This window comes from Oryctolagus cuniculus, chromosome 7 (genome assembly GCF_964237555.1).
Source record: "Oryctolagus cuniculus chromosome 7, mOryCun1.1, whole genome shotgun sequence".
Lineage (NCBI taxonomy): Eukaryota > Metazoa > Chordata > Mammalia > Lagomorpha > Leporidae > Oryctolagus > Oryctolagus cuniculus.
The window spans coordinates 3,028,717-3,055,663 of NC_091438.1; the positions used below are offsets into that span (position 1 = coordinate 3,028,717).

General features: G+C 43.5%; 1 protein-coding gene across 12 annotated transcripts in view; it reads left to right on the forward strand.

The window, feature by feature from the left end:
- The window catches only part of RABGAP1L (RAB GTPase activating protein 1 like), a 788,918-nt gene that overhangs the window by 512,105 nt on the left and 249,866 nt on the right, over positions 1–26,947 (forward strand). For all 12 annotated transcript variants that reach the window (XM_070077150.1, XM_070077152.1, XM_070077147.1 and 9 more), the window contains 2 exons: positions 15,726–15,851; positions 16,647–16,790. In XM_070077150.1, coding sequence (XP_069933251.1) covers positions 15,726–15,851; positions 16,647–16,790 — 270 coding nt within the window. The remainder of the gene's footprint in view (positions 1–15,725; positions 15,852–16,646; positions 16,791–26,947) is intronic.

Consider the following 26,947-nt stretch of genomic DNA (forward strand, 5'->3'; position numbering starts at 1 on the left):
TCTCCGCTCTGCTCGCAATCCAGCTTCCCTCGGTGCACACCCTGGGAGGTGGCAGGTGGTATCTCCAGCGTCACCAGCACCAGCTGTTGAGAGCATTTGGCAGTGAAACAGTGAATAGGAGGTCTCTGTCTCTCTGACATGGAGATAAAATAAATGCATTCAATAGATTTTAAAAATTTATAGAAGTTTAAAAAAAATTTAACTACTTTAGTACCTCTTTCAAATGGGAATAAGAAATAAGAAACAGAACTACTTATAGGTTTTCCAGAAAATAAAGATTTCATGGAACCTGTGGTAACAAGATTGAGACTGCCAAATGGCTTTATATGTATATATAAATAAAACTATTTGTGACATTTTTTGGTAAATATTTGTTTATTTATTTGAAAGTCAGAATTACACACAGAGAGAAGGAGAGGGGTCTTACGTCTGCTGGTTCACTCCCCAGTTGGCCGCAATGGCTGGAGCTGTGCCGATCTGAAGCCAGGAGCCAGGAGCCTTCTTCCGGGTCTCCCATGCGGGTGCCAGGGCCCAAGGACTTGGGCCATCCTCTGCTGCTTTCCCAACCATAGCGGAGAGCTAGATCAGAAGTGGAGCAGTCGGGACTGGAACCGGCACCCATATGGGATGTGGGCACTGCAGGCAGCGGCTTTACCCGCTATGCCACAGTGCCAGGCCCCAACATTATATTATTGAAGAGACTTTCTGCTACACGTGACAGAACTTTAACTCAAATTAGTTCAAGTGTTAAAGGGAATTGTTTAATTCATTCAACCAGGACATAGGTGATATTTATGTGGTTAGATTCTAGAGTTCATATTTTTTTCATCAGGATTCTCTGTTTTTCTTGAATTTTCTTGCCTTTATTTTATTTATTTATTTGACAGATAAAGTTGGATAGTAGGAGAGAGAGACAGAGAGAAAGGTCTTCCTTCCGTTGGTTCACCCCCCAAAAGGCCGCTACGGCCGGCACTCTGCTGATCCCAAGCCAGGAGCCAGGTGCTTCCTCCTGGTCTCCCATGCAGGTGCAGGGCCCAAGGACCTGGGCCATCCTCCACTGCACTCCCAGGCCACAGCAGAGAGCTGGCCTGGAAGAGGAGCAACCAGGACTAGAACTGGTGCCCATATGGGATGCTGGCGCTGCAGGCAGGTGGAGGATTAAGCAAGTGAGCCATGGCACCAGCCCCAACCTTTATTACATATATATGGAGCATAAGAGGGGCGACAATGTATGTTGGCTGTCCTGGCTTCATCTCCTTTCATTTTGCAACTTCATTTAAAAGGAACCATGTTTACTGTAGCTCCTGAAGCAAGCAGACTTTCTCTTTCTCCCTGTTGGACTCCAGTTGGCCTGGTTTGAGAGTTCCTGAATCATTGTGTAAGCCCAGGGCTGTAGGACATTCTGACTTGCCCAGTCTTCGGTACACCTCAGTGGTGACAGTGAACTGGGAGCAGCACCCCTTGGATCCTGATGTTAAATGATGAGGAGATAGGTGATTGGCTGATAGATCACATGCTCGTAGGAGGGTGTATTTTCTTTTCTTTTCTTTTTTTTTAACTTTTATTTAATGAACATAAATTTCCAAAGTACAGCTTATGGATTACAATGCCCCCCCCATAACTTCCCTCCCACCTGCAACCCTCCCATCTCCCGCTCCCTCTCACCTTCCATTCACATCAAGATTCATTTTCAATTCTCTTTATATACAGAAGAGCAATTTAGTATATATTAAGTAAAGATTTCAACAGTTTGCACCCACATAGAAACACAAAGTAAAAAATACTGTTTCAGTACTAGTTATAGCATTAAATCACAATGTGCAGCACATTAAGGACAGAGATCCTACATGAGGAGTAAGTGCACAGTGACTCCTGTTGTTGACTTAACAAATTGACACTCTTGTTTATGGCATCCGTAATAACCCTAGGCTCTTGTCATGAGTTACCAAGGCTATGGAAGCCCCCTGAGTTCACTGACTCTGATCATATTTAGGCAAGGCCATGGTCAAAGTGGAAGTTCTCCCCTCCCTTCAGAGAAAGGTATAGGAGGATGTCTTTTCAACAAGAGTTTTAGTATATTTTTTAAATAAATCCTTCTGTTGCAAATCACTTTTCCTCATAATCAAAGAGAAAGAAGCATTCATTTTCCTATTTTGAGTTAATTCTTGTACCTTGAGCTTTTGAGCTATTTACCAGTGTCTTTTTCCTTGAGTCCTATAATACACTCAAGACATTTTACCTTCAAAAAAGAATACTCTCTCCTTGAAAAATATTTATTTATTTAATACTTTGAAAATCAGTTACAGGGAAGTGCGGGAGAAAAAGAGAATCCTCCATCCGCTGGTTCGCTCCGCAGATGGCTGGAACTGCCAGTGTTGGACCAGGTCTAAGCCAGGAGCTTCATCTGGTTCTCCCATGTAGGTGGCAGAGGGCCAAGTACATGCGCCATGTTCTGCTGCTTTTCCCAGGCCATTAGCAGGGTGCTGGATCAGAGAGGAGCAGCCAGGACAAAAGCTGGCACCCCTAGTGTCAAAGGTGGTAGCTTTACCCCCAATGCCACAAAGCTGGCCCCAAAAAGAATCCTCTCTTAATCCTCTTTTTTTTTTTTTTATTTGACAGGCAGAATTAGATACAGAGACAGAGAGAAAGGTCTTCCTTCCATTGGTTCACCCCCCAAAATGGCTGCTATGGCCGGTGCTGCGCCGATCCGAAGCCAGGAGCCAGGTGCTTCCTCCTGGTCTCCCATGGGGTGCAGGGCCCAAGCACTTGGGCCATCCTCCACCACCTTCCCAGGCCACAGCAGAGAGCTGGCCTGGAAGAGGAGCAACCGGGACAGAATCCAGCGCCCCAACCGGGACTAGAACCCGGTGCCCATATGGGATGCTGGCGCTGCAGGTGGAGGATTTAACCAAGTGAGCCACGGCGCCAGCCCCAATCCTCATGTTTAACTGCTACCTTATGTTTCTCTGCTCTTTCAAAGCTGAACTCCTTCAAAGAATAGTAAAAAGCACAATTATAAATTTGACTTGTGGTTTAATACTTCTTAAGTTACATGACCTGGGGCAGGTTTCCTAAGCTGAGTTTTAGTTTCTTCGTTTATAGAATGGAAAGAATGTCGTCATGCTCCTAGTTTTTTCTGAGTATTGAGTCCTTAAGTTATTGGTGTCCACAGTGTTTCTTATTTGGTTCCTGGCCCACACCAAGTGCAGTCATGGTATTAACGCAGGACTTTATTTAATAGATTCGCAGTTATTGGCAAATGACGGGACTTCTCTAATCTTCACTAGTCCTATATTTAAAATAGAAAATACCTTCCTGGCAGGATTTTTTGAGGATCAAATGGAGTCATGAATGAATGTGCCTAATTGTGGCAACTGGCACTATATATTTCTGAAATTAATAATTACTTGCCTACTCAATTTTTTTTGTCCCTGGCCCCACTAATGGAAATTGATTAAACGTAGGAAACAAATACATCATACAATGACTGTGTTTTGTGGCTTATAAATAGACATTCAATTTAGGTGTATTTTTAAAAATAATTTATTTATTTGAAAGAGTTACGGGGGTGGGGGGGTCTTTCTTCCGCTGGTTCACTCCCTGGATGGCTAGAGCTGAACTGATCCGAAGCCAAGAACTAGGGGCTTCCTCCATGTCTCCCTCGTGGGTGCAGGGGCCCAAGGACTTGGGGCATCTTCTACTGCTTTCCCAGGCCATAGCAGAGAGCTGGATCGGAAGTGGAGCAGCCAGGACTTGAACCGGCACCCATATGGGTTGCTGGTGCTGCAGGCCAGGGCTTTACCCCGCTCTGCTACAGTGCCAGCCCCAAAGTTAGGTGTATTTTTGCATAAACAAATGGCTGTAAGATTTCATTCTATTTGCTTTTCAGTGTGTAAACAGAAAATGAAGACTCATGAGCTTATGATTTTCAGATTAGTCACTAGCATCCGTCTCAGTTGAAAATTTAGAAAATCAGTGGAGTGTTTACTAGCTTCAATAGAAAAAGGTGGATCATTCCAAAAGATGTGAAGCACAATTGTGTGACATGGGAAAACTAGTTTTATCCTAGCCTAAAAATAGGTATTTTTTCAATCATCAAAATATGATCTTATTTCAAAAAATATCTTTTTAAAAAAGATTTATTTATTTATTTGAAAGTCAGAGTTACATACAGAAAGGAGAAGAGGCAGAGAGACAGAGAGAGAGATCTTCCATCTGCTGGTCCACTCCCCAGATAGCCGCAACAGTCAGAGCTGCGCCGATCCAAAGCCAACAATCTCCCTCATGGGTGCAGGTTCCCAAGGACTTGGGCCATCTTGTGCTGCTTTCCCAGGCCACAGCAGAGAGCTGGATCGGAAGAGGAGCAGCTGGGACTCGAACCAGCGCCCATATGGGATGCTGGCACTGTAGGCGGTGGCTTTTCCTGCTACACCACAACGCCGCCCCCCCAAACTATCTTGATGTGTATTAGTTCAGGTGAGTCTGAAAGACGTTTTGAAGTACTTGAAGCTGCTCTGTTGTAGGGTTCATTGTGGACAGAAGCAGCGGAGCCTGGGGACTGTCCCTGTCAGTACAGATGGCCGAGCACAGCAGCATTTACTCCCACACAGCGATTATATCGATATGTTTGGCTTTCAGATTATGCTTATAAAGCAGGCATTTGGGCTGGCGCCGTGGCTCACTAGGCTAACCCTCCGCCTTGCGACGCCGGCACACCGGGTTCTAGTCCTGGTCAGGGCGCTGGATTCTGTCCCGGTTGCCCCTCTTCCAGGCCAGCCCTCTGCTGTGACCAGGGAGTGCAGTGGAGGATGGCCCAAGTGCTTGGGTCCTGCACCCCATGGGAGACCAGGAGAAGCACCTGGCTCCTGGCTTTGGATCAGCGTGGTGCGCCGGCTACAGCGCGCCGGCCGCAGCGGCCACTGGAGGTGAACCAACAGCAAAGGAAGATCTTTCTCTCCGTCTCTCTCTCTCTCTCTCTCTCTCTCTCACTGTCCACTCTGCCTGTCAAAAAAAAAAAAAAAAAAAAAGGCAGGCAATTGGCTGGTATTGCATAATGCCCTGGGTGATATGTTGGTATCTTAAGTGAGGAGATTTTTGTTTGTCTTTTCCTTTCCCAGTTAAACAGCATGGATCCCATGACAGAGTTCTGCATACGACAAAAATGGATATTCTAACACCTTTATATTTTATACAAACATTGATCAATTTTTTATTTTTATTATACTTTAGATCAGTTGTAAGTCAGGGATAAGTTAAATTGTTCAATTAAGCTAATTATTATAATAGCTTACATAATCATTTTAAGGGTTTTTTTAAAAAGGTTTATTTATTTATTTGAGAGGGAGAGTCACAGAGAGAGATAAGTGGAGACAGAGAGAGAAGTCTTCATCCTCTGGTTCAGCCCCCAAATGGCCACACGGCTGGAGCCGAGCCTGTCTGAAGCCAGGAGCCAGGAGCTTCTTCTGGTTCTCCCACACGGGTGCAGGTCATCTTTGCCTACTTTCCCAGGCCACTGGCAGAGAGCTGGATTGGCAGAGGAGCCACTAGGTCTCACACCGGCACCCATAAGGGATGCCGGCGCCACAGGCAGAGGTTTAGCCTACTGTGCCATAGTGCCAGCCCCTTAATGTTTATTTTTAAAAGTGTGCTGATACCACAATACCACCTCGTTGAGGAACAGGATTTTTTTTTACATGTAATGCTGCTTTTAATGGCAATGCGACAGGGAAGTACTAGGCTTTACTAGCTTGAGCTAGTAGGAGTTTTAACAGATGCCCACTGACGCTACCAGGTGGCCTCGTGATAGAAATGCTACCTAGGAAGTGTGCAGGACAGGAGACCATTTCTTAGATTATTTAGTGGGGTGCACACATGAGCTGCCAGCGCTGCGGCGGGATTGTTCTACTCGGAAAAAGTTGGTTCTGGTGGTGAGAGTAGCATCTTCCGTAGCTTTCCCTCGGGTGGGAGACGAAAGCATGCTTCCTGGAGTGTTAGCTTCTCCCGTTCACACACGTTTTCTTTCAGGAGGATGCCGTCCGTTAGGCCTGCAGGCGTCCTCTGGGGTACTTCTGAACGCTGGTGTGTGTGTGTGTGTGTGTGTGTGTGTGTGTGTTTGAGAGCGCAAACCGCTTCCCTTCTTACAGCGTTTAGTTGTTGTTGGCTGCCCTGTTGGACAGAATATCAGCAGTGTGGCCCTTCCGCGTTCCCTGCCGTCAGACCTGTAAGAATTCTCACCAGACATCTGGTTTCAGAAGTGGGGAGATGGTAGTGGGGAAAATGGTTGCTGAGACCACTCCCTGGGTAAGCACAGGGCTGTGACTGCCCCTCCAGCCACGCCTCCAGCTCAGGCAGCCAGCAGAGATACAGAATGATAGGGGTGGCACTGTGGCATAGTGGGTAAAGCTCCCGCCTCTGGTGCTGGCATCCCATATGGGCGCTGGTTCGAGCCCTGGCTGCTCCACTTCTAATCCATCTCCCTGCTATGGCCCGGGAGAGCAGTAGAAGATGGCCCAACTCTTGGGCTCTGCACTCATGTGGAAGACTCAGAAGAAGCTCCTGGATCCTGGCTTTCGATCGGTGCAGCTCCGGCTGTTGGCCGTTGTGGCCATGTGGGGAGTGAACCAGCGAATGGAAAATTCTCTCTCTCTCTCTCTCTCTGCCTCTGCGACTCTGCCTTTCAAATAAATAAATAAATCTTTAAAAAATAATAATAAAGCAAAGAGGCCTCTGCGCATTTTGTTTCTAGCCGCACCTGCCTTTCCAGTTTGAAGGATGGAGTGGCCCCCTAGTTCCTGTTCAGGGTGACCTTAAGCACGAAGTGAATCCCTGGCCAGGTTGTCCTGTATTGTTAGTTATGCATCAGTTCAGATGGCGCACGCTTCTTAGCAGCGTCCATCCGTGTCTGGCCTGTCGACTCTTGAGGTGGACTTCTCAAGGAGATCACATAAGCTGCTGATAGAACAAGTTTGGAACCACAGACATCATGGCGCATTTCTCAACGTTCGGAGCTGTGCAGTGTTATCTACTAAAGTCTGCGGCACAGACAGGGAGAGCACTGACCCAGAAGTGATCAGGGTGTCCCAGAGACTGATCCAAATACATAACAAAGATGGGAGACCATTCCCGGGGAGGGCGATTCAGGCGCAGTCTCTGCTGAGTTAGCTTGTTCTCCTCTAACGGAGAGTCCTTGCATTAGAACAGCTGCATACCAAGACATGATGTGGCGGTTAATTCCAGTGCAAGACTGAATCAGACCTTCTGTATTTTGGGGAAAAAAAGTATGTTTGTTCATGCAGACTAGACACTCTTTACTAGTACATTGAGTTAAAAATTGAAGATCCTTCATTTTTGAAAGGCCTTTTTACATAAAGCAGAATCTACTTGACAGTTCTGGAAATCAGTCTGAATTGGACATACTATGGATTCAACACGCAGATGAGATTTCCTTATACCCTCCCTGGAAATGGACCTGATACCTCCCTCAAAAGAATCTTATAAAAATGTACTTCAAACCCCTTTGAAATTGCAGTAGTGCAGCAAAACCACAAGTAAACAATTGCCTGTTAACCTGTTAGTTCAAATATAGACTGAAAAGCCAACAGGCAGTTTGTGTGTATGTGTGTGTGTGTGTAATTTCTTTTTTTTTAAGATTCATTTATTTATTTATTTGAAATTCAGAGTTATAAAAGGAGAGGCGGGGGGCGGGGGTTCCATCCACTTCACTCCCCAAATTGGCTGCAATGGCCAGAGCTGCCAGGAGCTTCCTCCGGGTCTCCTACACGGGTGCAGGGGCCCAAGGACTTGGACCATCTTCTGCTACTTCTCCAGGCCATAGCAGAGAGCGGGATTGGAAGTGGAACAGCTGGGACTCGAACCGGTGCCCATATGGGATGCTGGCACTGCAGACAGTGGCTTTACCCGCTATGCCACAGCACCAGCCCTGTGTGTGCAATTTTTTAAACAAATTGTAAGCTGAAAGATCTGCACAGCACTGCCCCTTCACAGAAGGCACGAAGCTGCGGCACATCATGTTGGAGGCCGTCCTCGGTGCGGCAGGCTGTGGAGGTGGCCACCTTCAGGGTCCGGCTGATGTGGAAGTGAGGGCCTTGGCGCAAGGCAGACTGCGCAGGCGTGGGCTGGATGCTGCTGTCAGACCGTGGCTCTCCCTGAGTGTGAAGGCCGCTGCTGCTGCTGCCACTGCTTGAAGACATGAGGATGCTTTGTTTCCTCTTGGGCTGTTTTCTCTACTGTTTTTTCGTCACAGGTGCTGTCTCTGTGTCCCAGGAATCCTGGAAGACAGGGTTTCTGCTACTCCTTGCGGTCTGGGGGGACAGGTGATTCTCCTCTGCGTTGCTGTTCCTTCTCCTTCGCCTGGAGCCCAGGCGCTTGCTCGTGGCAGCTGGTGGAAGGGACGGCCACACTAGGAGGGAACAGACGGTCCTGTCTAGGCAGCTGCACCACCCACTCCTCCGGCCTCGGCTCTGGCCTCTGGGGTGAACAGGGTGTCTGAAAGTGAGATTTGCTAGTACAGTCAGGTGTTGGGCAGATATTGATTGGTTTTATTTATGCTGATTGAGGGACCAGCTTTATAGCCAGTATAAATAATAGACCAGCTTCTGGTATTTAGCATGTTTAATAATGTTAAGAGAACCCACGTGCCAGTCTGCGTCCATTGGCTTCCCCGCAGTGCCGCTTTCTGTTGGCTCTTGTGCTGGGGATAACCGCCAGCTGGCCCCGTTCACGGGTGTGCCTTCACTGACAGCGCTTTGCTAGTTATCGTCAACAAATAATTCATACTGGATATTATGAAAGGCTTCATGTAAGAGCTGGGGGTGTGGGTACAGAGTACAGGGTTAGGGGCGCATAAATGACTGATGCCTGCAGCAACGCATTTGGAGATTCAGAGAAAACAAACAACCATCACGTTAAAGGAAATAGAGCTTTCATGATCTAAGTGCATTTATGATCACACTTAGGATTTCAGAGGAGAGCTGTGCCATATTGTGCAGCCCCAAGCCAGAGACCGCCCCTGAGCAGCTATGCCTAGCTACAAGGACAACCTGCAGCTTGTCACTGTGTGAGCTATCAAAAGGGTGGAGAGGAAAAGGAGGACCTTTTTCCATACACGAGAGATGCTGTCTTTGTATGAAAAGCAACACATTTGCCACTTTCTGTTAATGTAGATTCTAATAAAACATCTTAATAGTGGAAAACTCATTTATTTATTTGAAAGGCAGAGTTAAAGAGAGACAGAGAGATCTTCCATCTGTTGGTTCACTCCCCAAATGGCCAGAAGAAAGCCAAGAGCTAGGAGCTTCTTGTAGGTCTCCCACGTGAGTGGCAGGGGCCCAGGTACTTGGGCCATCCTTTGCTGCTTTCCCAGGCACATTAGCAAGGAGCTGGATTGGAAGTGGAGCAATCAGACTTGAACTGGTGCTCACATGGGATGTCAGCATTGCAGGCGGCAGCTTTACCTGCTACGGCACAGCACTGGCCCCGATAGACTCTATCTTCAAGCAGGGGATTTACGTTTATTGATCCTGATAATATGTATATGTTGTTGCATACATATATTTTATTTAACCTTTTCAATATCTTTATGACAGATATTATTTTCTCTTTTTAAGATTTTATTTATTTATTTATTTATTTGAGTGGCAGAGTTACAGACAGAGAGGGAGAGGCAGAGAGCGGTCTTCCATCTGCTGGTTCACTCCCCAGATGACCACAATGGCCAGAGCTGGGCCGATCTGAAGCCTGAAGCCAGGAGCCAGGAGCTTCTTCTGGGTCTCCCACCTGGGTGCAGTGGCCAAACACTTGGGCCTCCTTCTACTGCTTTCCTAGGCCATAAGCAGAGAGCTGGATTGGAAGAGGAGCAGGCAGGACACAAACTGGCACCGATACGGGATGCTGACACCGCAGGCGGAGGCTTAGCCTACTGTGGCACAGCGCCAGCCCCCAGATACTATTTTTCCTAATGTTTTAGGACTAAAATCACTCAGGCATTGGGAGATTTCCTGCTTACGGTCACCCAGCTTGTAACTAAAAGCTTATGTGACAATTCACATCTATTGGTATAACTCCAAAAGAATGTGTTTCCTCTGTAACACCTTTTCCTCATTTGCCGCCTAATTTGGGGCAACCTCTTGAGGACAGTGGTTGAATACAGTTCTCATGGATGCCACTTTCATACTGAAGAGTGATAGATGCTTCCTAAATCAACTTCTGTCTAATCCATCTTTCCCGTCAGTCTGTGCCGCATGTAGCCACTGAGTGACCTTGCTAAAAATCAAAACCTAGATTCCCTGCTGAAGTCTCTGCGGTGTGTAGCCCACCCATTCAGACACCTGCCTCCCTTATCAGAGTTCCTAGGTTCAGTTCCTGGCTCAGTTCTTCAGCTTCCTGCTGATACAGCCTTGGGAGGCAGTGGTGAGAGCTTGAGTAATTGGATGCCTGCCATTCATGGGGGAGACCTGGACTATGTGTCTTAGACCAGGCTTGATCCAACCCTGGTTTTTGCAGGCAGTTGAGAATAAAATAGCAGAAGGAAGGTCTCTCTGTATGTCTAACTGTTGCTTTCTGTATCATATTGCCTTGAAAATAAATAAGTAAACAAATGAAAACAAATAAATAAATGAAGTGATTCCTGCTAGACTTTGAACACAGCTCTAACTCTTCATTATAGCCTATATCAGTGGTGTGCTAGATTGAGATCATAGCAGCTCATGAGAGCCGGGTGTTGAATTTTAGGGAATTTTGTGAACCAGTTGTTAAACATTGCCATTGTTAAAAATTCAGCCACATAAACTTGCATTAAAACCAAAAAGTAGGGGCTAGCGCTGTTGCATAATAGGTTAAGCATCTGTTTGCGGCTCCAGCATCCCATATGGGCATCAGTCTGAGTCCCAGTGCTCCTCTTCCAATCCAACTTCCTGTTGATGGCCTGGGAGAGCAGTAGAAGATGGCCCAAGTGTTTGGGGCCCTGCACTCATGTGCAAAACCCAGAAAAAGCTCCTGGCTCCTGGCTCCTGGCTCCTGGCTCCTGGCTCCTGGCTCCTGGCTCCTGGCTTCGGATCAGCAGAGCTCCAGCCATTGCAGCCATTTGGGGAGTGAACTATGTTGTCTGTTTTATCTGCATGATAGAAATGGACGGTAGTGACGTGCTACAGTACCACCCGTGTGTCCCTTCTCATCTCCAGTCCATTTATTTTCCAGTGTTCTGTGAGCTCGGATAGTGGCCTAACAAGGCTAATGCTACTTGTTACTGCAATTATTAGTGAAGTATTCTATTTATTTATATTGACAAAGCTATCAGTGAAGTCATTAGTAGCTACTAAAAAGTAAATAATATTTAAAATTTGCAAACTATGTCTCCACGTCATCTATCGTGTGTTACACAGTACCACAAAGTGAAGCTGAGCCTTCACTCCCTCGTGTTGCCACTGCACCAATAGGTAACGTCGTCTTCAAACATGGGTTATCTCAACTTCTAAAGCAGAATACTACGACAAATCAATACTTATCCTTTGTTCTTTGCCAGTGTGAATATCAATCGGTATTTGCTGGTTAGCTATATTTCATACATCTCTAGACACTTGTTTTTATTTGTAAAATATTTGACGTTTTGGCTAGATTTTGTTTGCCTACCCTGATTGATGCTGTGATATTGAACATGTTAATTGAAGAAAAATAAATACCAAGGGAAGCTTAAGTAGGCATGTTCACCTGATGCTGTTAATCTTTAAACTGGAAAGAAAAGTTTGTGTTTCTACTTTTCCAGAGATTATATGTATTTCCCATTAGTTTCTCATTCATTTTGTTAGAAATTTGGTTTTTTTTTTTTTGTTTTGTTTTGTTTTTTTTTTTTTTTGTTTTGTTTTTGACAGGCAGAGTGGACAGTGAGAGAGAGAGACAGAGAGAGAAAGGTCTTCCTTTTTGCCGTTGGTTCACCCTCCAATGGCCGCCGCTGCAGCCGGTGCACCGCGCTGATCCTGGCAGGAGCCAGGAGCCAGGTGCTTTTCCTGGTCTCCCATGGGGTGCAGGGCCCAAGCACCTGGGCCATCCTCCACTGCACTCCCTGGCCATAGCAGAGAGCTGGCCTGGAAGAGGGGCAACCGGGACAGAATCCGGCGCCCCAACCAGGACTCGAACCCGGTGTGCCGGCGCCGCAAGGTGGAGGATTAGCCTATTGAGCCACGGCGCCGGCTCAGAAATTTGGTTATTTTTTTAGAAAAAATTATTTATTTATTTACTTATTTATTTTAAAGACTTATAGAGAAATGGAGAGAGGGAGAAAGAAGGTCTTCTACCTGTTGTTCACACCCCAGATGACTGCAATGGCCAGGGCTGGCCCATGTCGAAGTCAGGAGCCAGGAGCTTCATCTGGGTCTCCCATGTGGGTAGCAAGGGCCCAGGTACTTGGGCCATCTTCTGCTGCTTTTCCCAGGCTATCTGCAGGGAGCTCGATGGGCAGTGGAGCAGCCGGCCGGCACATGAATCGGTGCACATGCGGAGTGCCAACATTGCAGGCATTGGTTTACCCATTACGGCCCAATGCCAGCACCAGACTTTTTTTTTTCTTTTTTTTTTTTTCTTTTTTTTTTTTGCTATCTGTACAAGGATCCACTTTAGTCAGTTTTATGATGAGATACTATTTGAGAGCCTGCAACAGTTTGGTGTATGTAACCTTGATCTTCACAGGTAGTAGTCAGTGCAGATTGTATTAGTCTGCTGTGTTCATGCAGCATAGGGGTGCACAACCAATTTAATATCGCGAAGGTTAGACATGATGGCTGCTAACTCGGAGGTGCCCCCTCGTCCCAGAATGTGAGTGTTATTTTAAAAAAATAAAGATTCTGGGCTGAGATTGTCAGTTAGTAGTCATAAACTGTTGTTCAGAGATAAATCTGTTCAGAACCTTTAAAACTGTTTGTTTCCAAAGAACATCTATTAAATGTATTGTTTTCTACTTCTGAGGAAGAGAAAGGTAGAGGAGGAAAGAGATGAGGGTATGTGAGCTCCGTATCTCGGAAGGAGCAGACGTGTCTGTCCATTTGCTATGACCCCATCTTTGCCTTGAATCACGTGTCCTGATCTGGCCCGTGTTCAGCCGTCCTTCTGCTTGGCCTGTCTGTCGTGAGGTCTACCTTCTTATCCACACATCCGACCTGTTGCACCCCACGACTTCTGTGTCCTTGTGAAACGCAAGTAGAGGTGTCGGTTGATACATCCTTTGGGAAGTCACTGTTCCTTCATTGCGCCAGGCCCAGAGCCTACCCGCTGCCCACATGTCATCACCCTGGTGACTGTGTAGGAGTGCCGAAGAGCATTTAGCCCTTTTATTTACTGCTGTGATTTTTACCACCTTCAAGGCAATAATGGTTTGTCCCCCGTGTAAGGTACCAGATGGTAAATACTCAGCCAGTTGAGTTCATTTGGAGAGACTTGAAGTGACTCAGTTGCTCTAGGGCTGGTTGCAGACTTCTCGCATGCAGCTGTTTATGTAGTGTTTGCATGGGAAGCAATCGAAGAGGAAGATGAGGAAACGTAGAATCAGGTGGTGGAGAAGTTTCGCAGGTCATGTATGTACAAGGGAATGTCTCTTGAGGCGTCAGTGACACAGTAATGAAAGCGTGGGGCCAGTGCTGTGGCAGAGTAGTGAGCCTCCACCTGCTGTGCTGGTATCCCTTATGGGTGCTGGTTCAAGTCCCGGCTGCTCCACGTTCGTTCCAGCTCTCTGCTTATGGCTTGGGAAAGCAGTGGAAGATGACCCTGCACCCATGTTGGACACTCAGAAGAGGCTCCTGGCTTCTGGCTTCGGATCAGCCCAGTTCTGGCCAGTGGAGCCATTTGGGGAGTGAACCAACAGATGGAAGACTTTCTCTCTGGCTCCCCCTCTCTGTCTGTAACTACTTCTCAAATACATAAATAAAATCTTAAAAAAAAAAAAAAAGAATTGCAAGCGTATGAAGAATACAAAATACAGTGTACTTGTTCTATGTGACAAAAACCGAAAAATATTTGCTGACTTGGACAGCAGAGGTCAAAAACCAAAAACTTTGAGAAGGCCTCAAACAACTCATAGATTAAAAAAAGGAAAAATCAAATACGTAGAGAAATAAACTGACAATAGATAATGTACTTATTTAACCTCGGGAGGTTTTTCTTTAATTTTGGTGTTTTCTGGTTGTGGCTAATCTGTATAGGAATTTTAATAAACAGTTACACTTCTCAATGGATAAATGAAGCTGCTCGACTCAGAACTATATCAGAGGTGTGAAACAGCAGAGCCAGCCTCGTTCAGATGTCCAGGGAAGTGACGTGTGGTGTGAATGTTACATAATAGTTGATCCTAGGACACTGTGTGAGGACATCAGGGTTTTCTGTCTGCTTGATTTAATTTCAGAATATTGGACATGTGCCGATCCATATTCTTTCAGCTTACTGTACTGCAATTCAGAAATGTGTTCCTTTGACTTTAGATTTTACTTCCTGTTCAGATAAAAAAATACTTTTAAGAGGGTTAATATATTAGGTGTTATTGGTCATTTAAATCTTAGTAGTAGAAGCTCTTAAGATCCTTTCCTGAAAACTGTTTTTTACAGAAAAAAAATAGCAATGTCGTGAAAACTCTGGGAGCATGGTATCATACTGTCTGTCAAAATTAAAAATGCTCTATCCTTCGACCCAGCGATTGCTCTTTGGGGAATGGGCCCTGCCCTGCCCTGCCCTGCCCTGCCCTGCATATGTAGATCAATGATGCTTATACATGATTGTTTATTGTAGCTCTGGGTGACAAAAGCTCAGGAACAGCCAAAGCATCCATCAGCAGGAAATGTTTAGATTAACTATGGTATGTCCACAGGCTGGAGTACTGTGCGGCCGTTTTAGAAACATAGGCACACCGCTTTATACACTGAAGTGGAAGTATTTCCAGCTTACATTGGTAAGGGAAAAAAGGCAAGATGCACAATGAAGAGTGTAAAACGTCACCTTTTGTGTAAGAAAGTGAGCAATAGAAATTAAGAAATATTGGCAGGATTTAGGAGAAATTAAGAGTAGTTGGGTCATGCAGAAGAGGTAACGGAGGGAGGTACTAGGGACTAGTTGTGTGCAAGGACAGGGAAGAGTGAGACTTGATCTCTACTTTTTTATATTTTTGATTTTTTAAGTTTTTGCTCATATTAGCTAACTTTTTCTTAGTTGTTTATTTGAGAAACAGACAGAACTCTTATCCACTGGTTCACTCTGCAAATGCCTTTAACAGCCAGCTATGCTGGGACCGGAACCAGGAGTCAGGATCCCTGTTCGGGTCTCCATGTAGGTGGCAGGAACCCAATCACTTGAGCCTTCTAGGATCTGTATCAGCTGGAGGCTGGAGTTAGGAGCCGGAAGCTGGGCGTTGAAGCCAAGGTCTCTGATGTGGACATGAGTGTCTCAACCAGCATCTCAACTGCCAGGCTAAATGCCCTTTCTCCTGATTGTTTGAGACTGACGGGTGATTGACAGTGTGGTTAAAATCAACAAAAGAGGGTAACTCATCTCCAGTGAGGAGGCTAGAAGCTTTGAACACAAATTTTACTGATGTCGCTTGGCATGAAGCTTGCTCTGAAGGGCTTCGTGCGCTGTAGGCCTTCAGCCATTCATGCAAAACACTGACGGCGTGGAGGGCTTGAAGATGTGCTCGTGAAATGCCGCGAGTCCTGTTCTGCCTGTGTTTCCTGTAGATGCCGGAGGAACAAGCCTTCTGTGTTCTGGTGAAAATCATGTATGACTATCATTTGCGAGACCTCTACAAAAACAACTTTGAAGATCTTCATTGCAAATTCTATCAGCTGGAGAGACTAATGCAGGTAAATAAAAATTAGGAGCTTTTATCACTAGGGGATATGTCGAGTTACAGAAAAAAACCTAATAGAGTTGAAAACCAATAATATATAAATGTAAATGGACTTGGTTTCTGGCCAAAATCTACATTGGTCTTAATATCATAATTATGTATCCATTTGACTTTTAAAAATATTCTTACACACATTTTTAGTTATGCTAATGTGTTGTACTTTCTCTTCAATACTTTTCAAAAGTATTTCCTTATTTAAATCATTTTTTAGAAGACAGTTTCATACTTCATACCTTTGCACAGTTCCTTTACATTGCAGTTTTTAATATGTTGAAGATACAGTTTGGAAATATTTGGTTATGCCGTAGGGTTTTGCAAGTGCCCAAAAATATACTGAAATGATATCCTCGTCTCCGAGTGATGTTGGTGTTAGATGGAATCCGAAGAAGATGCATTTCTTTGCTCGTGGTCTGAGTGTAACCTGAATGGGTATGCTGTGACTTGACTGGAGTCAAGATAACCACTGGGCTGTAGGTGTTCTGTCAGAACAAATGTTTCCCAAAAAACAAAAACAGTCAAGGAAGCAAAAGGGGGCCCTGCTACTTGTTTCTAACCAGTCTGTCTTTATTTTTCTCAATTATGTTTCATACTCAGCTGCTGTGCCCTGTCATTATTTCTGTGTAATTACATAAATTACAACCAATGCTAAAATGAAGTGATCATGGAAACTTTTATGAATCGTGGTTGTGGCAGGGAAACAAAGCTTCGGCCATGTTTCTTGCCTTAAATTTTTCACTTTGACTTCTAGGAGCAGCTACCAGACCTGCACAGCCATTTTTGTGATCTGAACCTGGAAGCTCATATGTATGCATCCCAGTGGTTTCTCACCCTTTTCACGGCCAAGTTCCCGCTCTGCATGGTGTTCCACATCATTGACCTGCTGCTCTGTGAGGTAGAGTGACTCCCGTCTCTCATATCTAAGCTAAAATAGAAAAGTTTCTACTTAAAATGGTTGCAGTTTTCTTCATCTTATTTTCTTTTTGTGACATTGTCTTAGACACTCACTGATGAAAAGTTCTAATGGAATTTTTAGTAATGACAATTCAAATTGGGATTTTATTATTTGTGAGGGATGAAAATATTCAGACATGTCATTCCTACAAAGGAAAATGAGGTGGCAAATTTGTATAGTTAAATTCATAATGAGCCTGTATCTGTGCAGGAATGCATTACCCATGTAAAGGTCTTTTGAATCTGGTCTTTGTAATATGAATGGACTTTTCTCCAAGAGTGAACATAATGAGACTTGTGTGGTAACTGTCCCCTCCATTCGTAAGGTGGCTCTCTGTATGTGACATGGGAGGCTTCTGCCAGGTGAGGAGAAAACGGTACACGATGCCTATGTCGTATAATTATATTTTTAGACAATGGAATATTTCAGAGATTGGTGTGCACAATTTCTTAGGTGCTTATACTTATTGTTTTTAGTCCCTTAAGTGCTCTATTCATTTATTTTACTCTTTTAAGTTACTACATACTGTAACATGTAATGCATAATACATTACACATCACACATGCAGTTTTAGCAGTTATAGGAAAGTTACTGGCTGAGAAAGATGTATTTTTAAATGGGATTATAAATGCACATAAAATATGAACTGTTCTAAAAAGATAGAATACTCCAAATTATAAGCTTAATACAATCTACATAGTTTTGTTGTACCAGACTTTGTTTTTAGGTAGATTTCTCTTTCTCAAAAGAAAAGTCTGTTTTAACCACCCTGTCACTCCAGGAGCTACAAGTTTAAGTGTTAAAATAAGGTTTAAAACGATAAACTATATAAGCCCTATAAAACACAACAGTGTGGTCAGGAGTCTCCTGTGACCGTCTTACGTGCAGTCGACCTTGGGCTTTTGCTCTTCCAAGGCTCTTGTTAGCGGTTGCGTAGTACCTGAAGGTCGCAGAGATTTTGCGAATGTCTGTAAGATTTTTCATCATTTGTAATGTACTTCAATGGAAAAAAAAAAAAAAAACACGTTTTGGTGACTTGCTGGGCTCACAGAATCAGCTCCTGAATCCTGAATGTATAACAGCTACACAATATGATTGACGTTAATTCTCCTCAATTAGAGTTTTTTGTACTAAAAAGCCTGCCTTGCCTGATGATCCAAGGAAGCATGGTGAACAGTTCTCACTCTTCTATTTAACGCTCTTTGAAGTAAAAACCAAATCTACATCTCTGAGTTCTGTAATCTTAAAACAAGCTAATAATCAGTCTGTTTTAATAAACAACTATCCACAGGCTTTATGTATTATGTACTTAGCTGGTTTTAGTATTTTGTAGTAATTAATAAAAATAGACAAGTGGAGGGTTGACATTTAAACAGTTTTTGCATTATCTACAGTGTGAGCATGCAGATATCACAGCTTCACATATTTTGCTCAGAGATTATCTAATGTCATACTAGATTGGTTCTATAGTGTTCATTATAGAAAAGGCAATGAATTTAATGTGGTCAATCATGCCATCTAAATGGGATTTCTCAATCGCTTTGAGTAGAGTGGGGACATTGTCCTTGAGTTCACTGGAATACTGATATTTGAAAATTATCTCTGCTTGAATGGTAGCGCAGCTGGCAGCAGGCCCTACTATATGGGTCATCTGGGAACTAGATTCAAATTAACTTCTAGGAGATTCCATCTTGAAGAGACTTCAATTTCTAATGTCAGATGGTTAAAAAAAAAAAGAAAAGAAAGAAAACAATGTATGATATAGAAAAGAAAATGTGTAGACCTTCCTACCACTTGTCAACTGTGCTTTATAGTTACAGTCTATGAGAGATGTAGTGTTCATTAAAATTAAAAAATCATCATAGATGTTACTTTCTCTCCTCCTTAAGCCTTTACTTTGTAATGATTTAAGGAAGTTCCATAGCTTCCCAAAATATGCAGTGGATTCCAATCCTAGCCTCCTATTATCCAGGGAAATAAATGGTACCATCCCTTAACAGAGGAAAGTGACTTTTGAAATAAATTTTGTTGCAAACAGTATTGTAGTGTGCTTCAGGATATTTGTTCTTTCCACTAACTCATCTTTGTCAAGGAATATTTTACAAAGGAAACTTTTGAATAAACTTTTACTTCCTGCCCCCTTTCCTTCTTGTAGTTAATAAAATATTTATATCAAAAACTATTCTTTCATATGTGATAAAATAGTCTAAGAGAAGGAATGGCAACATAGCCTTAAATAGATCATCTATAAGTGCTTGTTTTTGTCTTATCCTCCTTTTTAACAAAAACAATTCAAATACTGATGGCTAAGAATTCATATTTAGTTACAAATGGAAGGAAATCCTGAGATGGAAAACTGAGAAAGTTTTCGTTCTGATGAAAAAATAAATTTCTGCAAGGTTTCCACTCAGAGATCCTGCGGCAAAGTGAAAAGGACATTCCCTAAGCTGCATGCTGTTAGGAGCTCCTTCATTTATCCTGAGTTTAAGAGTATGAGGTGAATGTGGCAGGAAAGGTAGAACATACCCGTTAACAGTGCAGTCTGAGTCAAACACTCCTAGTGTTAACAGTTCCATTTAAATTGTTTCCTTAAAGTCGAGTACAAGTGTGTGGTGAGCACAGGTAGTTCCTTCGTTTAACTGAAGATGGAGGGCTACATATTTGAAACCACAGTTCAAAAATGGGTTTTCTTTTCTATGAACATGAATGGAACTCTGTGCAGGTTGTCTTTTAGCCAATAAATAAAATGAAAATCATTTTTGAAAAGTCTGTTTTTTTAATCCGCCTCTATTTGAAGACATAAGGGCCAAATAAATTAACACTTAGAGTGTAAATATTGTACCAATATTCCACTAAGAATATAACATTACACTTTAGAATTGTTGTTTATTTGAAAGGCAGAGAGAAAGGAAGAGAGAAACAGAAAAAGATCTTCCATCTGCAAGGTCTGAGCCGGGCTGAAGCCAGGAGCTTGGAACTCCATCACCTCTGTCACGTGAGGGGCAGGAACCAAAGCACTTAAGCCACCATGTGCCACCTCCTAGGTGTTCATGAGCAGAGAGCTGGATCAGAAGCAAAGTAGGCAGGACTTGAACCAAGCACCAGATATGGGGTGAGGGCATCCAGTAGTGCGTTAATCACTGTGCCAGATGTCTGTCCCCAGCTCTTCTTATTGAAGTATAACTGAGTAGAAGAAAGTGTGCAAAAATTCGTAGAAACCTTGATGGTTTTTCTCAAAGTGAATATACTAAAGTCATCAGCACCCTGATCAGAAAAGCAGAGCATTATCTCAGAAACCTTCCTCCCATTCACCACCCTTTTAGCAGTGACCCCTGTAGAGTAAGCCGTGTCCCGACCTCTAATACCACAGATTGGTGGGGTATGTTTTTGAACTTGATGTGGACAGAATCTTATGACTGCTTTTGTCTAAGTTTTTCATTCCTCACTATGATTGTGATGTTCATCCATATCATTGAACCTACGTATAGTTTGTTCCGTTATGTGAATGTACTACAGTTTCTCCACCCTTCCATTCAGTTGTTGATAGTGATTGAGTTGTTTCCCGCTTGAAGCTGTTACGCATAATGCTGCTATTCCCATTCTTGATCTTGTCTTTGGCAGACAGAGCAGTACACTTCCAGCGGTACACACCTAGGAACGGGATGACTGGGTTAAGGTGTGCATATATTTGACTTGACTAGATACAGACAAAGCAGTCTGAGCATCCCACCTTGGGATTGCTTTTAATTCAATGTCTTCCTTTTGAGTGAAGAACAGGTTTCTCTTTCGTTTTAAGTTAGCAGATCCTGGGTCAGATTGCAGTTCATGAATATGTAACAAAAAGAAACTCAGTTGGTGATGGAAGTGATTCACTTGGTCTCCAAAGTTGTACACAGATTAGGACTCTAGGCTGGAACTAAGAGGTGAATGAATCACTTTGGTCCTCTTAGGAGAGAAGCTACCATCACAGAGAAAGTTTAGCATAGCACTCAGTGTAGAAGAATCCATACAAAGACAGTGCAACATTGAGTTAAGATCCTAGACATTTTAGTCAACCCGTTCTGGATCAGCTCATTCCTTTTACAAGAGCCATGCAAATCCCAATATCTTCATTTGTAACAGGAGGTAGCCATACTTATCTCTCAGGTTTAGTTTAAGGATTAAATGAGATTGCTATAAAGTGCTTAGCCCTGTGCCTGCTACAAAAGAAATACTCAGTTAATAATTGTTCCCTGCCTTCTGCTCCATGGTCTGTTTAGTTGTTTCTAAGTTTCTTCAGTTAACTAGCCTTCTAATCACCGCCCTCCCACAGCTGGGATACTTCCTTGCAAACATTTTCCCAGAAGTTTCATTCTGTTTCCTTTCCGAGGAGCCATTGAAGTAGCTCTCCAAAAGTGGTGTTTTGTTTTCTTTCTTTTCCTACACCTTCTTTCAAAAGACTTAAGGAAAAACAGTATTTTTCAGGATAACTGACAGCTGGTGTTTGAAAGGGACTCTTCTCAGTTCAGTTTTTAGAGTGCCAAATATATTCTGCTTTATATAATACCTTGGTATTTCATGAAATTTGAGGAAACCGTTGACCCTTCAAATCAGAGTTTACCTCTGGTGTCTTCCTTCTTCCTAGGATGATGAAAGATGACAGTAGCGTATTATCTGGTGAAATGCCACCTGGTAGAATCTGCTTCTCAAGGCAGTGTTCTGAAGTTGTCTGAAGTCAGTTCAGTACATAATGGTCTCCCTCTTTACCCTCAGTCCTCCCGCCCAAAGAAACTTAGCAGAATGTGCTGATGATATATGGTATAGCAACACCTTTGACATAGACATGAGTGTTTCTGGAAACTCATACGAATAGTAATTGACCAAAAGAGTAGAGAAAAAAAAATGCCTTGGCTAACCAAGTTAGTATGTAGACTAAAAACTATGTAGACTGCTTTATGGTTTTACCTATCAATAGAAAATTTCTGGACCAGAAAAACTCAGTTCCTGTACAGTCTCATTCCTGGATCCTGACTCTTTCCCACAGGTTCTTTACAGTTCTCATATGAGCTGACTCAGCACTCTTTCTTGTGCTGTCATTACTTCTCACGTTACAGGGGGAGGCAGAATTCTCAAATGAAAATGGCAAAATCATTGTGCTTCTTACAACATCTAGAGGAGCATTCACTCATTAAATAAACATTTATTGATCTAAATTAATTTACATCTAAATGCCTGCCACCCTTCCAGTTTAAGAGTACAGCCAATGATAAAGAAAAAGCAGATAAAACTGCCTCTCATAAAGAGGCAAACAAACAAATGACTAAGTAGGGTAAGTAGTGCTATGGAGAAAAAATGAAGGAAGAAAACTATAGCCCATCGTGATAGGGTCTTGTAATGATGTGAAAGCATTCGGTTTCACTGGTTTGAAATGGAAAACCGCTGGAGGGTTTGGGGTGTAGGACCTGCACAGATGCACAGTGCATCCTGACCATTCAGACTGCAGTTTTGACAAAAGTGTCAGGAGTTCAAGGCAGAAATGAGTGGACCAGTTAGGAGGCATCTGCAGTAATCTGGGTGGGATCTGTTGCTTGGCCAAGACAACGACAGCCTTGGGGAGTAGGGATTGAAGTCTGGATAGTTTTAAGGTGAAGGCAACATGTGCTGCTGGACCAGCGTGGGGTATGCTTTATTGATGACATGTTGTGACTTAATGTGGTAATGAAGGAATGTCTGGTCTTTCAGTTTCTGTGCCTTCAGAGGTGTCTTGGAAACAGATGATGTTGTTACAGAATGTTTGGACAATGTCACTGTTATGTGCGTTGTTCCAGCATAACCCAGAGTACCATTTTTCTGCAATGTTTATTTTAGAAGCAGGTTTTGATACTCAGAAACATTTAAGGTCAATACTGGTTCCTCTTTAAATAAAAATAGAGTAGAATAATGATGAAAGATGAAAACAGAAGGATAAGTGTATTACTTTTAAATAATGGTACATGTTTATTGTTAAAAATAGGAGTGATATATTGTTTCATTAAAATCAGACTTGTATTACCTTGAAGACTCAAAAAGAGGATGCCTCTGACCTGTTAAATCACCCATGGTGTTCAGTTGTTGTGTTCAGAAGAAAGATTACTGACTTGAACTTTTAAGGTGACATTGTTTTCCTAATAAAATTGATCTTGTTCTTAATGAATTGGAATAGCTAAAGTTACTGCATAGTATTTTTTATTGCAGAGAAATCCATAAAATAAAAATTAGACTAAAATTAATTATTAAATATTTAAAACATTAAAAAAGTAAGCCATACATTTAGCTCCTCTGTGTCTACCATTTTGGTTAAGAAATAAAATGGACCAGCATTGTGTTGTAGTGGGTTAGGTCACTGCTGGTAATGTCAGCATCACATGTGGGTGCCTGTTTTAGATGTGGCTGCTCTACTTCCAATCCAGCTCCCTGCTAATGCGCCTGGGAAAGCAGCAGAGGATGGTCCTAGTGCCTGGGCCCCTGCACCCACATGGGAGACCTGAAGAAGCTCAGAGGTCCTGGCTTCCACCTGGCCCAGCCCCAGATGTTGCAGCCATTTGGGGAGTAAACTAGTGAATGGAAGATTCTCTCTCTCTCTCTAACTCTGTGTTTTAAATAAATAAATAATAATTTTTAAAAATTAATAAAAGAATACTGAGGTGGCCCTTTGTTGGAGCAAGTGAGGTGCGTTTTAGGATGCCTCCCTCCCATATTGAAGTGCCTCGTTGGCTTCTGATTTAGTTTCCTGGTAATGCCCGGATTGGGAAGCACTGATGATGGCTCAAGGCCATGTGCTCCTGCCACCCATTTGGGAGGCATGAGCTCCTGGTTGCTGGCCTCCACCTGGCCCAGCCCTTGCTGTTGTGGGCATCTAGGAAATAAAGCAACAAATGCAATAACTCTCTCAGTTTCTCTCTCTCTGTCCAATAAAATGAAAATACATGAACAAAAATTATACTAAAAAGAAATAAAAAAATACCAAGGAGTTTAGAAACTTTGTATGTACTTCCTGACCACACCCCCTTTAGCCTCCCTCAGAAAACCATTATCCAGAATTCAGTTTTTATAATCCCCATGCATGACTACATTTTTATGACATATGCATTTATTTCTGAACACTTGTAGTTCGAGTATATTTAGAAAACAGTATATTATTAGTTTATCAATTTTGTCTCCAGAATAGGTCTTAAACGTCTGTCTACTTCTCCTGTCCTTTTTATCCCATTTTCTCCATGGCATCCCAACAGAATTCCATCAAACACCTGTCAGGCCGAGTCACTCCTCTGCTGTACACCGTCAGCGGTTTCTCCCTGCTCAGAACTCTTGTTGTTGGCGTTGACCTGTCGTCTTCCCTTACTTCTCCCTCAGTGCCGCCTGCATTCAGTCTTCCTGTTTTCTTCCATTATGCTGCGAGACTGACCTTCCAGTTGCCAGGGCCGGGTGGGTCTGAAGCTGGGAGCCAGCAGTTCAGTCCAGGTCTCCCAAGTGAGTAGCAGGGACTCAGCTCCTTGAGCTGCCTCCTCCTCCCAGGCTGGGAATGACCAGGACACTGGGATTGAGAGTGGAGCCAGAAGTCAACCAGGTACTCTGGCGTGGGCTGGGGCCATCTCAGTACGGGGCTGGCCCCTAAGCCAAACACTCACTCGTCCCTTTCTTTCTTTTTTTTTTTTTAATTTTTATTTATTTATTTATTTTTATTTTTTGACAGGCAGAGTGGACAGTGAGAGAGAGAGACAGAGAGAAAGGTCTTCCTTTGCCGTTGGTTCACCCTCCAATGGCTGCCACAGCCGGTGCACTGCGGCCAGAGCACTGTGCTGATCCGAAGCCAGGAGCCAGGTGCTTCTCCTGGTCTCCCATGCGGGTGCAGGGCCCAAGCACTTGCGCCAGCCTCCACTGCACTCCCTGGCCACAGCAGAGAGCTGGCCTGGAAGAGGGGCAACTGGGACAGAGTCCGGCGCCCCGACCGGGACTAGAACCTGGTGTGCCGGTGCCAAAAGGCAGAGGATTAGCCTAGTGAGCCGCAGCGCCAGTCTCCTCCCTTTCTTAAGTAGTTCTGTCCTTTTACTTCCTGTGAGAGTAGCCTGAGGCTAGTAGTTACTTATTCATTCACTTTGTATTACTTTCCAAAGCTCCTTTTCCCTATTAAATTCTTGCTCTATTTTATACAGAGCCCAGAATATCTCAGAAAGTTCTGTATGGCTTTTCAGCCCTAATGCGGCGGCTTTTGACAATCCCTGTCTGATTTCTGAAGGAAAGCCTGATGGGTCCTGCACATATTTTTAAATACGTCTGCATAATCACCGGTGACAGGCAGGGGTTGCCTTCACCCGTTTGTCCTCTTGTCCGGTTGCTGTGGCGATGGATGGGCATGGTCTGAGTCACCTTACAGCCCACTCAACAGAGAATGACAGGGAGATGGGAGATGGGTGTACTGGGAGGCTCACTGCTGGATCTGGCTCAGAATATGTCTAGTGTGCATATAGCTCGTGGACGGAAATTGTTAGAGTTGACTGCGTTGAAATAAGGCATTTGAGAAATCAGAATTCAAACAGAAACATGCTATGTGTTACACGGTCACAGGTATTTCTTTAATTAGATTGGGCAGTCGCATAGCTTTAATGTACACTATAATCTCTGATATTATAAATTGTCCTCATTGGTGATGTTGAAGCTGTACTCCAAATCATTTTCATGAGATATGCTTTTTGAGGACAGAGTCTTGAGCAAAGCGAACATGCAACTTTGACCTCTATAGATTATCTTAATGATAATCTAATAAAATGATCTGAGGGTACTTCAAAAAATTCATCCAAAATATGTTTTGTGTGTAATATGCATGGGATCTCTGTTGACCCCAATAATAGGTATACAATGATTCTGAAGCCAGCATATTCCATCCCAACCATCAAATCAGTAAATTTTTAACTTTGTGCACCAAAAGAAACTTATCTTTTAATTCTGTCTTCACAACACCATTTTTAAGTTCTCTCATGAAATATTTGAGCCTTTTCCAATGGCTGGAAATTGAATTATGAAAGTACTAGGGAGCCAATGTTGTGGCGATGTGGGTTAAGCTGCTGCCTGTAATGCCTATGTCCCATATGAGCAGCAGATCGAGTCCCAGCTGCTCCATTTCTGATCCCACTCCCTTGCTAGTCTGCCTTTGAAAGCAGCAGAGGATGGTCCAAGTTCCTGGGCTCCTGCACCCAGGTAGGAGACCTGGAAGAAGCACTGGGCTCCTGGCTTCAGCCTGGCCCAGCCCTGGCCATTGCAGCCATTTGGAGAGCGAACTATCAGATGGAAGATCTCGGTCTTAGTATCTTTCCTTCTCTCTCTGTCTCTGTCTCTCTCTCTCTCTCTCTCTCTGTAACTACCTTTCAAGTAAATAAAAATAAATCTTAGAAAAATCATAATGAAAAGACTAATAAGACCTCCATTGAAATTATTAGTAATAGTACTCTTTAATTTATAAATGGTATTGTACCATAGAGGAGGAACTCTATTATATAGCATCAGCTAGAAGTAGATTGAAAACGAGACCTCTGTCGAAGAATGGTGAGTTGCCCCTGCCATCCTGTTTTAAAAATACCCGAGTTGAGCTGAAGGACTCTCTGGCTTCCCGCTGTATTTCTTAGAGATTCGACAGCAGGATATCAGCAAGCTTTCTTTAGAAGAGAGTATTTTTGGGGCACGCACCGCACTAAAATCTTTACATACCTTGCCCCACTTGTTCTTATCTTCAAAGTTCTGCCCGTCACGTCCCTCCTGTAACTGTCCAGTTTCAAAATTCATTTTTACTTCACATGTGTAGAGTCTAATTATTCTTGTCCGTCATAGCTGCAAGCACGTAAACCGATTGTCTCTCTGAAGAAGTCGTTGTCTTTCTGCTCTGATTTTAAGGTTAAAGTTTCATCAACTCTCAACCTCAGTTTGGGTCTCTCCATCCAAGGCTGTTGATAACAGTGCTCCTTCCATGGTCTAGTAGGTTTTCTCCGTCCTGCTTTCCTAGTATTTTTTTCTCCAGCTGCCCCTTGCAGGTGCGTTATCGTTGTTTGGCATGCTTAACCGAGCAGCGGTTTGACCTTCTTGTCACT